This window comes from Miniopterus natalensis, chromosome 22, assembly GCF_054644295.1.
Source record: "Miniopterus natalensis isolate mMinNat1 chromosome 22, mMinNat1.hap1, whole genome shotgun sequence".
Taxonomy (NCBI): domain Eukaryota; kingdom Metazoa; phylum Chordata; class Mammalia; order Chiroptera; family Miniopteridae; genus Miniopterus; species Miniopterus natalensis.
The window spans coordinates 5,974,673-5,990,444 of NC_142102.1; the positions used below are offsets into that span (position 1 = coordinate 5,974,673).

The 15,772-nt window shown below is 37.5% G+C and overlaps 1 protein-coding gene across 2 annotated transcripts in view; it reads right to left on the reverse strand.

Moving 5' to 3' along the window:
- The window catches only part of SCAPER (S-phase cyclin A associated protein in the ER), a 144,589-nt gene extending 128,817 nt beyond the window's left edge, over positions 1–15,772 (reverse strand). For both annotated transcript variants that reach the window (XM_016209567.2, XM_016209566.2), the window contains exons 1-6: positions 15,706–15,772; positions 14,466–14,583; positions 12,987–13,057; positions 11,887–12,084; positions 5,561–5,661; positions 1,422–1,538 (exon numbers count right to left, since the gene is read on the reverse strand). In XM_016209567.2, coding sequence (XP_016065053.2) covers positions 1,422–1,538; positions 5,561–5,661; positions 11,887–12,084; positions 12,987–13,057; positions 14,466–14,583; positions 15,706–15,711 — 611 coding nt within the window. In that variant the 5' untranslated portion in view covers positions 15,712–15,772. The remainder of the gene's footprint in view (positions 1–1,421; positions 1,539–5,560; positions 5,662–11,886; positions 12,085–12,986; positions 13,058–14,465; positions 14,584–15,705) is intronic.

Consider the following 15,772-nt stretch of genomic DNA (forward strand, 5'->3'; position numbering starts at 1 on the left):
ACATATTCTGAGTAAGCCTTCGACCAGTAAGAGCAGAAATGAGTAGATATATTCAAGTTAGCCTTTGACCCACAATTTTTCAGCATGCTGAATAAAATAGTATGTTTTGATTAGAACAATGTGATCATAAAGAGCGTCAATTAATCCAATGATTATGAGCAGATAGAGATCATTACAAGAACTTTTACCATGCATTAAAGGCTTCCAGTGTTAAAATAAACATGCACTATACAATACTCTGAACCACTAACCAATGGAATACATTGTACAGGAACTCCCCTTAAAATGGTGCTTAAATATACAGCCACTTGGTTTCATCAATTATAAGGTTCCAAAGTCCATCAAGCTTCATCTAAAGCAATACTATCAGATCATTTCATCTGAATGCACCACCATGGGTACTAACATAGGTAAAGTGGGATTCCAGGAGGAGAGAGAGAAAGGGCAAAAAGAATATTTGCAGAAGCAATAGACACAAACTCCCCAAATGTGATGAAAAATATTCATCTACTCATCCAAAACACTCAATGAACCTGAAGTAGGATAAACTCAAAGATCCACATTAGATACATCATAGACTACTAAGAGACAAAACACAAAGAATCTGCAAAGCAGCAAGAGAAATGGGAGGTATGTCCTAAAAGGATCTCCAATGAGAATAACAGCTGACTTCTTATCAGAAACTATGAAAGCCAGAAAGCAGTGAGAGGACATATTCAAAGTGCTGAAAGAAAACGACTTTTAACCAAGAATTTTATGCACTGCAAAACTATACTTCAAAAACTAAAGGATAAATTAAGATATTCTCAGATAAATAAAAACTGAGAAAAACTGTCACTAGCAGACATGTCCAACAAGTCATACTACAGGGATTCCCCTTCAGGCTGAAATGAGAGGACACTACACAATAACTTGAATCCACGAGGAAATAAAGAGCACCAGTAAAAGTTATGACATAAGTAAATACACAAGACTATATGAGTGTATTTTTTCTTCTGTAGCTCTTTTCTTCTCCTGACTTAAAAGACAACTGCATAAAACAATGATTATAAAACTGTGTTGACATTATAATGTACAAAGAAGTAATTTATATAACAGTAACACAATGATAATATGTACATCTTTGTTTTGAAAGAAACTGTCAGTTCACATTATGAGTCATTTAGCATGAAATATGTTTATGGGATGAAATTCTTGGAACCTAATTATATCTGAATATATTATATTTCCTAAAATTAAACTTTAATCTCCTGGATTTTTAAAAAAACGTTTTATTCAAACAATTTCAAACAGATATACGACCACATACATGGGCATTTTTGTAACAGAGTATCAGTTTTATAATACTTTAAGTGTATTAACCACAGAAAATAATTTACTGTAATGAAAGCCTTAGTAGGTATTTTTTAAGTTCATCTCACCCAAAATTTAAGCTTCTTCGAGCATTTGATGTTACGCTTATTCTATCTGTTGATGGACTTGGAATCACATGACGTCCTGGAGACATCTTCTTTACTTCCCATGCCAGTGAAGTTGGTCTGCCAATTCAAGACATACAGATTAAATTAACACAGAAAAGCAGAGAAAACATAGTATTTTCTACTAGTTATTAGTGGGTGAAAACATAATTAGGTCACAATTTTTCCCTGCAGCACTGTTGACCAGAAAGTTACCATATTACCAGTAAGCAATTACAGATGATGCACAGTCAGGATTTCCTACCCACTTCAGGATAGCTAATAACCCTACTTAACTAAAAAGGACCATGAAGTTACAAAGACATGAGATATAGTATACTTATATTTAAAAAAGCCTCCATACACCCAGCTAAAAGCACCTGTAAAAATGTGGTATAATGGCCCTGGCCAGGTGGCTCAGTTGGTGGGAGCATCGTCCCATACACCAAAAGGTTGCAAGTTCGAGTCCCAATCGGCACATACTTAGGTTGCACATTCAATCCTTGGTCGGGGCACGTGTGGAGGGGGAAGGGGGGGGCAACTGATCAATATTTCTCTCTCCCTTCCTCTCTCTCTAAAAATCAATAAAAACATATCCTCGGGTGAAGATTAAAAAAGAAAAAGAGCCTGGCCGGGCGTGGCTCAGCGGCTGAGTGTTGACCTAGGATCTAGGCGATCGGGGTTCAATTCCCAGTCAGGGCACATGTCCAGGTCGTGGGCTCGATCAATGACTCTCTCATCATTGATGTTTCTGTCTCTCTCTCTCTCTCTCCCTCTCCTTTCCTCTCTCTGAAATCAATAAAGATATATTTAAAAAAAAGAAAAAGAAAAATTGCTTCTTAAAAAAAAAAAAGTGGTATGATGGTACCAATTCAGGCTACTGTGTCCAATGTCCTGGAGGACTAAGTGTGTAGAACTGGGATCAAGATGGAAATACAGCGGGAGGGTTAAGTGAAAAATGAGCAGGGAAATACGAAGTCTCCATCCTCTACCTGTTAATCATCCATGAGAGTGGTATGTGCATAAACACTTTTTTGCTCTTCGCTGGAAAGCCAGCTCCTCCTCCTTCAAGGTCCCCACAACCAATCAGCTGCACAATCTCCACTAAAAAGTTTTTCTCAAGTAAAGTCTTCTCTACCTCTATGCGTTCAGTCACACCTCCATCACTCCCGAGAATTTCTGTGCTTCTTACTCTCCATTCAATCTAGTGAGTTTGATTTTTTCTCTCAGCGTGATATGATTGTTACAAAACAAGACAACTGAGATAAAACATTATCCAAATCATGTCTAAAGCATCTGATAATTTACTGCCAAATCACTTTTCACAAAGGTTCTAACAAATTATACTTCCACCAGATGATAAGTGCCCATTTCCGTTTAAGCTTGCCAACAGTTGATCTTGTTTTAAAAATTTCACTGGCTTGTAAAAAAGATGGTACTGCCAGCAAGGTCTAAAATATTTACTATCTGGCACTTTCCAGAAAAAGTTTCCTGACTCCTGTGCTAGAGTTTCAGTCTTGTAATGACTTCTTTTTCCTACAGAAATTTCAGTAAAGGTGTTTAATGTTTTAAAAAATTCATTGGTAAAGTGATATTTGTGTTTATTTTTCAATTTTTAATTTTTTTAATCATTATTACAGAGGCTTAACTTTTTATCAACCATTTGAATTCTTCTTCTGGAATTTGCATGTTGGTATCTTTTGCCCATTTTTTTCCACTGGGATTTGTATCATTTTCTAATTGCTTTGAAATCATTTATTATGACTACTATTATGGCTACAAATCCTTTGGATTAGATGATATACCTATTTCATTTTAAACTTAAATTTTTTATGGGGAAAAGCATATTTTCTTCCTATTAAATCAAGCCTATCAATATTTTCCTTTGTGGTTTCTTACTTTGTCTTACAGAGTCCTCACCCACAACAAAAATATATAAACATTTATTTTCTTCTCTAAATATGTACAATTTCAGCTTTTATATTTAAGTCTCAAGTCTAGGTGAAATGAGTTTTGATGCATGATTTGAGGAAGGTAAGCTGAATAATACCATCTACAGGGAATTTAAGGTTGTTCTCTGTACCTGAGAGCTGCCTCAGGAGGCCAAGAGGAGAAGTGACGTTAACTGGTTAAGGTAAAAAGAGATGCCTCAGGCTCTTAAGATTGAACTTGGCCTCAAGACCTTTCTCAATACAATCCTCAGAACAGCCACTACTGGGTGACTGGAGTTTGCAAGCAAGAAACAAAAATCTAGTTAGCTTTTTGTATGCACTGGAGGTTACATTTTAGAAACTCGAATTAAGTTAAATAAAAACAGGAAAAGAAAAAGAAAATAAAGATTTGTCATAAGGATATAAACTATACGAGGTCAAGGACATCCAAGGGGAGGGGGGACTAGAATCAGGGCTCATGAAGATTAGACCAGAGGACACAGGCTTTAAAGCAACACTCTTTAATTCTCTAGAACCACATGATTTCTTTCATCTCTGCTTCTCTCTGCACATCTATTCCATGTTCTTTGAACCTGCTTTCCTTTGCTTATCTTCACAAGGATGATATGGCCACCAATTCCAAACCAGCCTGATAATCTCTTAACCTGATTCAACCCAGTGAAGAAATGCACCCCCTCCACATAGCAGATCTAATCACCTGTTATAAGGGGTAAGGGCGAAACTGCGTGGTACAAAGACAACTTGGCCTGACCCACCCCGGGACTGTGGGTAAAGGAGGCACCAAAAAAAACCAAAAAAACCCCACATCAAAATTTTTTACTGTGAGAAACAAAAATGTTAAAAGGATCAACACATCATGGTTTCCCTGGATTTGGCTTCCTGTGGAATCAAGCCTTCCTGGATCTGTCTCTTGGGATTCCTTCACTTTCTTGGTACCCCCATGGGGCTGACACATTAGGATGGGACAAAAGATGCATTTGCATTCTCTACTGGCTGGTTCCACTTACTGAGGCTGAACCAAGGTTAAATCCAAGGAAAGGGACAGCCTGGGCCTGTTTTATTTGGGTAAAAAGGCATCATTGTAGCTCCATGTGACTTGGCCCAATTCAAAAGGGATCAGGTTTCACTTAATAAAAACATTTTATGGCTCACAATAAAGTGTACATTTTTTATCATGTTTACAGTATCCTACACAATCTGGTCCTGGTCTACCTGTCCAGGTTCACCTTATGTTCTTTTTCCCCTTGATCTCCTCACTCCAGTCCTACTAACTCTAAATTCCTGACTCCACTGTGCTCTCTTCCACTGCCTGGATATCACATACACCATCACCTCCAATAGGATTACTTTTCTCTCTTTGTCAAGATAAGTCCTACTTGATAGTTCTATCTCACTTAAATAGAATCTCCTTGGGGAAGACTTCCTGTACTCAGCAAACTAGCTAAGGGGGCCTTTTCTTATACTCCCAAACCACACTGTGTTTCTTTTTGATGCCACTTTGCATACTTCTAAGTATGTCACATCAGTCTTTCCTGTGAATGCACCATACACTTCACGAAGGCAGGGAATGAGTCTGTTTCTTTACCACAACAGTTTCGGAGCCTGGAGCATCTCAGATGTTGTGTGCTGATTCCAGATGAACATTTGTAAAGTGGTTTTGATCTCTTTCCCCTAATTAAAAATCATCAATTTTCCTCACTGCCTACTACATTAGAATACTATACTTTTCCCTACATTACTTTCCTTTTATACATGCTCTGCACTTCCATAGATGTCTTAACTTACTCCCTTCATCTGAAAGGCCAACCACTTGTTAAAATCCATCACTTCTGCTACCTCCATGAAATCTTTCCTAGTCTACCCCCCAAAAGAGGTATGACCCTGTCCTTTTCTGAACACCTGCAATAGTTTTTTGTAGTAATAAGTTCTATTTTACTCCACCCTTAGACTACAAATTCATGATAGTAGTAAATGCATCACATTTAGCAGTTAAATTTCTGCACTGGATAAACGTGGCTTGCACTAGTAGGTACCAAATAAATATTTGTTACTCAACTAAATGAGAAATGCTGAGGTCAAGTTCACTGTCAATTTCAATGACTGCTTTAGAAAATGCTGGCTGCTATCAATACAAGGACCAAAGTTCATTACCTGCTTTGAGCATCTGTCTTCTCTAGCTTTTCCTGAAGTTGAATCCAGTCAATCAATGCTTTGAAATCTCTTACATAGTTATCCAGCATCATCAGCACCTCCTAATTAAAAACAAACAACAAACATTAACTTCCATTCTTAGACTAGAATGTTTCAAAAAAAACCTTAAGAATGAAAAATTTAGGAATTAGTAACTTTTATATTATACTGGTCGTTGAGGAAGCTGCAAAACCTACTGATCTAATTTTTTGGTTTATTTTCATTTTTACTGTTTGGCAAGAAGTTAGTGAAGCTGAGAATTTAAAGACCAAGGGATGGTACTGATATTCCTTCTCAAGACCTCCAGGATGACCATTCTTTTAACCCTCTTCATTATGATGATAATACAGAGAAAAGTGCACAAAACACAAATATACAGATAAATTATTTCAAATAAAAAATCCATGCAATCACCACCCAGGACAAAAATATAACAATGCCAGTCTCTAAAAGTTCGCTGGTGTCCCCTCCCTATCACTACTCCATCTCTCCAAGCTAACCATTGCTTTAAATTCTAATAGCTTAATTTTGCCGATTTCAAACTTCATATAAATGAACTCTTAGCGTATGTATAATTTTGTGGCTTCTGTACAAAATCTGTTTACTAGGTTCATCCATATTTCAGAGTACACCTCCAATTCATTTACTGTCGATGTCCAAGGTCACTACTAAACAGTGTTCTTTAAATGAGTATTTATCCAATCAACTGTTGATGAATACTTGAGTAATTTACAAATTCTGGATATTACAAATTACATGCCATTATTCATGTAGACGTTCTCTGCACATATGCATGCATTTCTGTTTAGTATAAGCCCAAGAGTAAAAATGCTGAGTCACAGGGTAAGTATACGTTCCTCTCTTATCAGTGGAAGTGGGGTGTCCCTTTCCCCACTGGGGGTGCGGGATGGAGTCCTTACAATATCTAGAGAAAAAGAATTTTCTGAGATGCGCATGGGAGGATGAGTGATTTTTATTTGCTTGGAATTACATCCCTGGGTTTATAAAGTCCTATTTCCCTTAATCCAGTCCTGGAAAAAGTGCAGCTGGGGATTCAGTAGAACTAGAAGCAAAGCCAGCATCCAGAGTTTCGGTTCCATGTTGGAATTGGGTCCAGTACAGCATCAGGCTAGTTGCAGTCCATTAGTTCACTGTGTGTGGGGTCCACATGGCTGCATGTGGGCAAATGCAGGGGAGCCAAAAGAGTGCTAACCAAGAGTGCCAGGAGAGCCAGGAGTCAAGAGAGTGAACTTCTTTGTTTAGGGGATTAAATATCTCACATCTTCCGGAGCTTTCCGTGGCCATGCCTACTCTGGCCAATGACCTGTTTCTAGGTGTGAATGTCAGGCTAGTACCTTCCCTATGTCACCCAGACTTTACTGGGCCTATGTCTATTCTCCCCCTGTGCAGTTCCTTTCCCCAGCAACCTGTGGGGAACGGACCAGTGGCTAACTAGAGAGTGTTAAACTGCAGCTTCCTAGCAAAGCTGCACAAATGGCATGCCTATACTATTTGGCCTTCCCTTTGGTCCTTTCCTGTTATTAATAAGTAGGTTAATTACAATGCTATCACCACTTTGGTACATGCTACTGGTTTTCAAGAAGGCTGTCATCCCACCAGCAGTACAAGAGGGTTCCCTTTTCTCCACATCCTCTCCAGCACTTGTTACTTCTTGTCTTACTGATAATAGCCATTCTTACAGGTGTGAGGTGGTATCTCATTGTAGTTTTGATTTGCATTTCCCTTATAGCTAGAGATATTAAGAATTTTTTCTTACATCTGTTGGCCATCTGTATGTCTTCCTTGGAAAAGTATCTATTCAGGTCCTCTGCTCATTTTTTTTTTTTTTTTTTTTGGTTAATCCTCACCCAAGGATATTTTTTCCACTGCTTTTTAGAGAGAGTGGAAGGAAGGAAGGGAGGGAGGGATGGGAGAGAGAGAAAGAGAAAGAGAGAAAGAGAAACATCAATGTGAAAGAGACACATCAACTGCCTCCCACACATGTCCTGTCCAGGGCCATGGATCAAACCTGCAACCCAGGTACATGCCCTCGACTGGGAATCAAACCCATGACCCTTTGGTGCATGGGCCAACACTCTAACTGCTGAGCCACACCGGCCAGGGCACCTCTGCTCATTTTGTAATTGATTTTTTTTTCTTACTATGTTGTATGTGTTCTACAACAGCCAAGACATGGAAACAACCAAAGTGGCGTTCAACAGATGAAGGGGTGAAGAAGATGTGGTGCATATCTACAATGGAATACTATCTGGCCATGAAAAGATGACATATTCCCATCTGTAACAACATGGATGGATCTTGAGTATTATGCCCAATGTAATAAGTCAGGTGGAAAAGGACAAGAACCATATGATTTCACTCACATGCAGGACATAAAAACAAAAAACAACAAATAAACAAACAAAAGAAACAAATAAAAAACACACATATAGAAACAGACAACAGGATGGTGGTTCCCAGAGGAAAAGGGGGTTGGGAGGATGAAGAGGGTAGTGGGGGTCAAATACTGGGGGTGATGGAAGGAGACTAGATGCCAGGTGGTGAGCACATGATGGAGTATACAGGTGTTGTGTGACAAAGTTGTACACCTGAAATTTACATAATGTTATTAAACAATGTTACCCCAATACATTTTTTAAAACGATCATTTGTTTTATAAATACATTACCATTACATACTAAGTTTTAGACTGAATTTATAGTATCAGTGGCACTTAAAGACCTCAAAACACTTTTCAATTATGAATGTTTAAAAAAGATATAGCTACACTTTGGAAATAAGACCCAACACTTATAACAAAGGTACGCCTAATTACTCACAAACAAAATATATTACCAACCTCACTTTAGTCACAGAAGTTATATTCTACTTTAAAAGACTCTTCTGAACAAAGAAGCATTGTTTATTTCCTTTCAAAGATAATCCTTAGTGCCAAATCACTGGTAATAATAGTCTTCTATAATCAGGAAAAGGGAAAAAATTTTAAATTTACTTGGCTTCCTTTTCTCAAATCTACTAATATAATTCAGATTATTTAATTAAAGTCATTCAGCTTAAATCATGTACATTAGAGCACAGAAAGGTTAAATTCAGAATAATTTATTCCATGAGTTTTCTGGACTTCCTTTTTCAAAGAAGAGGAGGAGGAGGAACAGGAGCTGGAGAAGAAAAACATCCTTCCACAGGACGAAAGTATCAGCAGCCATACCTCTGATACTAGTTGGCACAGAGAAAGTACATTTGGTGGCTTAAACAACCTATTTTAAGGAATGTTTAGCTCAACGGTATCAGAAATGATCAGAGTGGTACCATGCAGCTGTAATCCGAGTCATGTTTTACGAACAAGGGAACACAAACAAGACAAGCAGCTGGAGCAGCCTCACGGTCACTGATGCGCATCTTGCTCCCCACAGCTATGAAGGCCATTTTGTCAAGCAGAATGAAACAGAACAAAAGTGCCTCTGAAAGTAATGTTATAGGCATTCAGATAAGTACATATAGATGTACAGCTAAAATTACCAATTAGTTTACCAATTGGCTGCAACGGATTTGATTGGTTTGTAATTAATTCTAGTTACTGGCGCATAGTGCAGGATGGTTGGCGCCATCCCTTTGTCATCCTGACACATAATACTAGCGCGCAGGCCCTTGGGCCCAGGACATCAATACAGCCCTGCAATTCAGCTACAGGAATGAGCTGCGCTGAACCCCAGTGGTGATGAAGGGGTGGAAACATGCATCACATGAGAAGTCAGTGATAAAGGGGACCTTATTAAAGAAAGAACTTTACCAAAAGTGAAGCAAGTTTTGAAAAGCATGATTTTTAAAAGCAGCTTTTTTTTTTTAAAGCTAATAGTATAGTAGTTCAAAACAGAAATCATCTGAAAGCACAACAGCAGACAAACCACTTTCAATAATGTTAATAACATCATTCACAGTCATCCTCACAAGCAATTCAGCCCTACCTCAAAACTTTGTGAGAACCAGCTGAGAGGATGGCTACCACTTCATTACCTGTGCACTCTCCCCACCCACCCTCCAGCCAGGATTATAAGGGAGAAGGGGAAATGTAGTGCTGATGGTAAGAGTATAGTTCTGTTGGAATGTCAGCTCTTAACAAGTCCTGCAGAAGCGGCTGATGGCATAATAGGCACATCTTCAAACTAAAAAAACGAGAAATTTAGCCTCTTTTGATTACAGAAGTGGGCTCTGATCCACAATCCTGGCTGTAATAGAAAACATACTTTCTACTCTCATGTTATACTTATAATGTGAATTACATATTGGTATTAGTAACTGCATTTTACATATGAGACAAAGAACTGAATTGTGGTGACTTAACTAAAACATAAAAATTACAAATAGGGATAAATCTTGTCAGTACTTCTGCAAATCATGGCTTGAATCCGCCTATAGAATGAAGGGAAAAGCCTGGGTTATGTATCTCACGAAGGTACTAATCAAATGAGATAATGGATGAAAGTGCTTGAATAAAATACAGAAAAACAAAGAACTATAGGTATTAGACACCCAGCACATGCTTTGACCAAATGCTATACTGTATCTTTTTATCTCCACCTGTAAGTCCTGGATGGGAGAATAGTAGAGTTGGGTAAGAAAATAACTTTTAAGCTCCCAGATTTCATTTCTCAGTACAAGCCTTTAAGCATCTTGGCATAGTGCAAAGAATGGAGAATATACCTCTCTCTACTCCTCTCACTTTGTCAAAACCTTCTCCATTCTTGTAAATCTACAACTTGAACAACAAGTTTATATTACTGGTAAATTTTCACAAAGCTTTGAGTGACAGAGCCAGAAATAAAAGCCACACTGTCTTATGGCCAAGTCTAGCTTCCTCAAACACAGTATCACAGGAAGGGGCAGGAGTTTCTTCTGCTAATCAAAGAGACGTGATTATAATTGGTCAAACTCATTTTTACTAAGTACACACTTTACAAACAAATTTCATTTCTTCAATCAACCTTCTGTTATTTTTCAACATAATATCAAAGAATCTGCTAATCTGATCTCTAAGGCTGACCCAGACATTATCTAGGCCCACATACTCAATTTATGTAAGAAACTATAACCCAAAATTAAGTCCAACAGTGTTTTCTACCACAACATGCTGATTCACTAAACTTCAAGGATATGATTTTGCCCCAAAACATTTATTTTTAAAACAAAATATTTTATATGCTGATAGTAACAATATTAATTGTGACAAACCATAAATTTGGATGATTTCAATTACTGTTCATTCTAAAAACTGCCTTCTGATGAATCTTATTTTTAAGCTAATCTAAAACCTGTTTTGGTTGTTTCCAATTTTAGAAGAAATGCAGCTGCTGTCTCAATATGTAACTTTTCTTTGATCCTACATATATTTCAAAGGTTAAGTACTGAATTCCAGGGTTTTCAACCCTGTTCACTGTAGAAACAGAAGAAGCTACCTTTGTAATATTTTTATAAAGATTTATCACTCTGTTTTTTCTCAAAATAATTTTATTCAGTATAAAGTAATATAGTATTTAGCTTGTATTTACTAAAAGCCCAGGCTTTATAGTGAATTTTGAGAGACAGCTAATGCTGTGTATCTGTTTAATATCCTATCGCAAACACAAGGTTATCTAAAAATAGAAACACACCTCACTGATGACATTCCATTCCCACCCAGGATTGTTTATGGGTAGCCATCAATCTCACTTTTCTTTGACCAGAGTGAATTAGAAGAGTGATAAGTATCTCAACGAAAAGGGAGCAATGTCCAATTAAAGACATTAAACATGAAACCAAGGAATGTGAAAATCTCACTAGTGCCACCTAGAGTACCAAGGGAGAATGAAGATAATAGATATTTTAAAAATAATTTGTGTGTGTATGTGTCCACCCCTTTGACTGCTTGCCCAGGACTACATATCAAGACAGCTTTCTACCAAATCTTTCACAGAATATAAAAGTATATAATTAGGTAATACAAAAAACAACAAAGTACTCTTGAAAAATCAAACCCAAGAAAAACCTGAAGCACTCAAAGGAGCAGCAAATAGAACGGTGGTTGCAAGGACTGGGGGAAATAGAAGAGCTGGTCAAAGGGTACAATTTTTCAGTTGTAAAATGAGTAAGTTCTGGGGATCTATCGTGCAGCATGGTGACTACAGTTAATATTACACTATTACATACTAAGGTAAGTGATCAAGTCAGGTGTAGCAAAAATTGGAGACTCTCGCTTCAAATGGATTACAAAGCCTCAGAGCAAAACTTACCTTACATTCCACCACACTCTGATCTGATTCACAAGTTACATAGATTTCATCTACTGCCCGACGAAGGTTGTCAAAAAGAAATGCCCAGTATCTAGCTCTTAGATCAATTTTTCGAGGATGCCTTGTTTTAGTGGGACTTTTATCAAAGTGTTTATCTCCAGCTGTAGATGATGTTATTTTACAGTCTGCTGCAGTGTTCTGGTAAAAGAAAACATGAAAAAAATATTTTAAAAAATCCTCCAGATTGGACTATTTTCAACATAAATACTTAAAAAAGAGGCATTCTTCTTTTCAGCTTATATCACAGCACACTGAATTCACCTAAACAAAGCTTATCATCTTAAACAGAAGCCACAGGTTTGTAACGTGAAGTTTTATTTCAGACATGTCTCATTGGAGATATTAGGATAACTTCAAATGTGACTAGACCCTTATTAAAAAAGGAGAACTAAAGTGGCACCGCCATCCTAGTGGCAATACCGCAACACCAGGAACACCGGCAGCAGTGACACGCCAGAGACACAAGCACCAACAAAGCGACACCTGTGACGCCAATGGCAGACATCCTGGAGCTTAGAAAGTGCTATCAAACCTAACCAGAGGCAGCTCAGGCAAGAAATACCAAAAACCTGTCCTATAGCGCCACCTACTGGAAAATAAAAAGGCCTCTAATTACCAACCTGTTGAATTGCTAGGTAAAAAAAGCTTTACCTAAATAAGTTGTTCACTACTTAAAATGCACTGGCTGAGGAAAAACCCATCAAGCACCATGAATAAGCCCAGTAACACAGTATCAAAAATATAAAATGACAATTCTCCAGAAACAAAACTCAGTGTCACAGAAGACTGATCAAAATGATAAGAGAATTCCAACTGGCTGAGTGGCTCAGGTAGTTGGAGTGTCATCCCTACACCAAAAAGATTGCAGGTTCAGTTCCCACTCAGGGCACATACCTAGGCTGCAGGTTCGATCCCCTGTTGGGGTGCGTACGAGAAACTGATCGACGTTTTTTAAAAAAGAAAGTTACACTAAATTTATGCATGAAAATAGACTGGATTTTATAACTAAAATGAAAAGTAAAAAGTTGCATATGCTGTACCTGTTTAGTAGCTTTATGAGTGCCTTGAATTGCCCTCTTTGATTTTCCACCAGACTGAAATTTAGATTTTCCTTCAATGTAAGAATAGATAGATATACAGATCAACATACAAATAATATAAATCCAAACTACACAAATCACTCAGGCATATTAACACATAATCTCCTTCTATGTGTGGTCAATCTGAACTACAGATGTAATAAAAACAAATTTCTCCAAGGTCCCAGAGACTCTTTTCATGGAACAGCTTTCTCAGAACCGGAGTAAATAAACTTCTTAAAGTAGTCAGATTTTCTGACAGGGTCAAATAAAAAACTTTGGCAAAAAAAAAAAAAAAAAAAAAAATATATATATATATATATATATGTATAGTGTTGATATATATTCTGAATAAATATTTGTTTCATGAATGAAAAAATTTTAAATTTTTTTTAAAAAAGGTCAAGTTAGTAATATTTCTCAACTTATATATACAAGTCTGAAAAATACTTGCTTGAATTTAAATTGTATCTCAACAATAAAATTAAGAATACATTTTTTACCACATAAAACTCAGTATTTTGTTTTGTTTAACTTATCTGATGTATGAAATACAGTTTGATTTTGAAAAGGGAGGTTTTTAGTTCTTTGTATTTTTGCAGTTAGATGTAGCTTTCTCACTTGGTTTTCTTCTTTTTTTTAGTCCTCACCTGAGGATATTTTTCCATTGATTTTTTTTGGGGGTGGGGGATAGGACCACATTGATGTGAGAGAGACACATTGGCTGCCTCCACACATGCCCCGACCAAGGCTGGGGATCAAATCTGCAACCCAAGTATGTGCCCTTAATGAGGAATCGAACCTGAGACCTTCCAGGCACAGGCCAACTCTCTAACCACTTCGCAACACTTTTTTTTAATGAAAGATACCACCTACTGCCCTGGCACATGTGGAAGGCAAAAAATCGATGTCTCTCTCACATCAATGTTTCTCTCTCTCCCCCTTCCTGCCTCCCTTCCACTCTCTCTCTAAACAAAAAAAATCAATCGAAAAAATATTCTCGAGTGAGGATTAATAATAATAATAGTAAAAATAAGCCCGGCCGGGCGTGGCTCAGTGGTTGAGCATCGACCTAGAATCCTGGAGGTCGCAATTCGATTCCTGGTCAGGGCACATGCCTGGGTTGTGGGCTCGATCCCCAGTAGGGGGCCTGCAGGAGGCAGCCAATCAATGACTCTCTTATCACTCATGTTTCTGTCTCTCTCCCTTCCTCTCTTTGAAATCAATAAAGATATATTTTTTAAAAATTAATAATAATAATATTAATAACACTTTCCTGAAACCATCTGCATATTAGATAAAAAGACAATAAAAGTTACTTATTTAATTTATAGTAATTTGCCCAAGGGTCCTAACTATAAACACTTTTCAGTCTATCTACTGTGTAGAAATAAATATAACCTAATTTACAACAAAATGAAACTTATTTTTAATACATACCATCATCATCTTTGCTTTCTAGTGGAACACTCCAAGCTATTAGATTTCTTGCTGTACGACCCTCCTCTGCAACTATTCTCCTTACTTTGTCATGACTATTGGAGCGCTGGAATGAAGCCTATGTACAGAAAAGAGAATATTTATTAAATTATTAGATGAGTCAACATATAAAATATATTTGGCAGATAGACTCATTATTTCTTATGTTTCTCAGAAAGAAACTCAAATTCTATCCATTTTTCATAATCCTATTCTTCCAAAAATTTATGTAGTAACTTAAGTACAATAGTTTTAAACATTTTAATCTAAGTAAGCACCAGAGTTTGAAATGCTGTAAGTGAGTCCGAGACACTTCATAACATTATAGGTCTATTTCAAACAGTATTTTCACCTAGATTCTTTTCTTCCAGAAGACTTAAACAAAACATTCTTTTCATCCCAAGTCACAGTGTGCCACCTAGTGCCATATGGAGAGTTTTACAGCCTCTTGCACTGCCTGAGGCTGTCCACATGAGCTTCTTCAGCTTGGTGCCTATTTTACAAGACTATCCTTCACATGTAGTTCAGGTTGGCAGATTTCAGAGGCCCTGGGGGATGGGGATGTGGCCAAACACAGGTCCCTCTCCTTTAGGGAGGTGGTGGTAGGGTCTCAGGTAGATTCATGAGGTCAAGAACATGTAAACCATTTGCTCCTCTTCCCGGGTATGAGTGATATTGTTTAAGAAGTTACTAAGAATTGCCTGAAAATCTTGAGTAGAAGAGTCAAGTGTAGGGAAGGCGAACCTTCTGTCCTGGCTCTCTGGGGAGTTTTACCACATTGGTCCCCATCCTAGAAGCAGAGTGCAAAAAAATAAAATTGCTGGTCCAGCCTCCCCCCTGCCAGCGTCAGGGAGAGTACGGCTCCTTTAAAAGCTGGCTGGGTCCTGGGTAGAAAAGCAGGTCAAGCTGTTGGCATGGACTGATATTTATAACTTCTTTAAATTAAGTCATAAAAGAAGTTGGCTTCCATTTGCATTTCTGCCCTAGTTCCCACAAGTGGTAGGAGTGACTCTGGGGTCTCGAGTTGAATACTACATTCACAATTGTTCACTTTACTACTGTGCTTTACAACAAATGTGTCCTGCAGAGTATCCTGTATGTAACAAATATTACATCAAAAAATAAAATAAAATAAAAAATAGGCAGAAGAGGGAGGCAAAAAAAAATTAAGATTAGTGTTTAAAGTAGTTTGATCACTTACCATCATTCTTTAATTCCCTTCTATGCCAAGAAACTCATTTGTCACATAAACCCATGGGGTATGACTC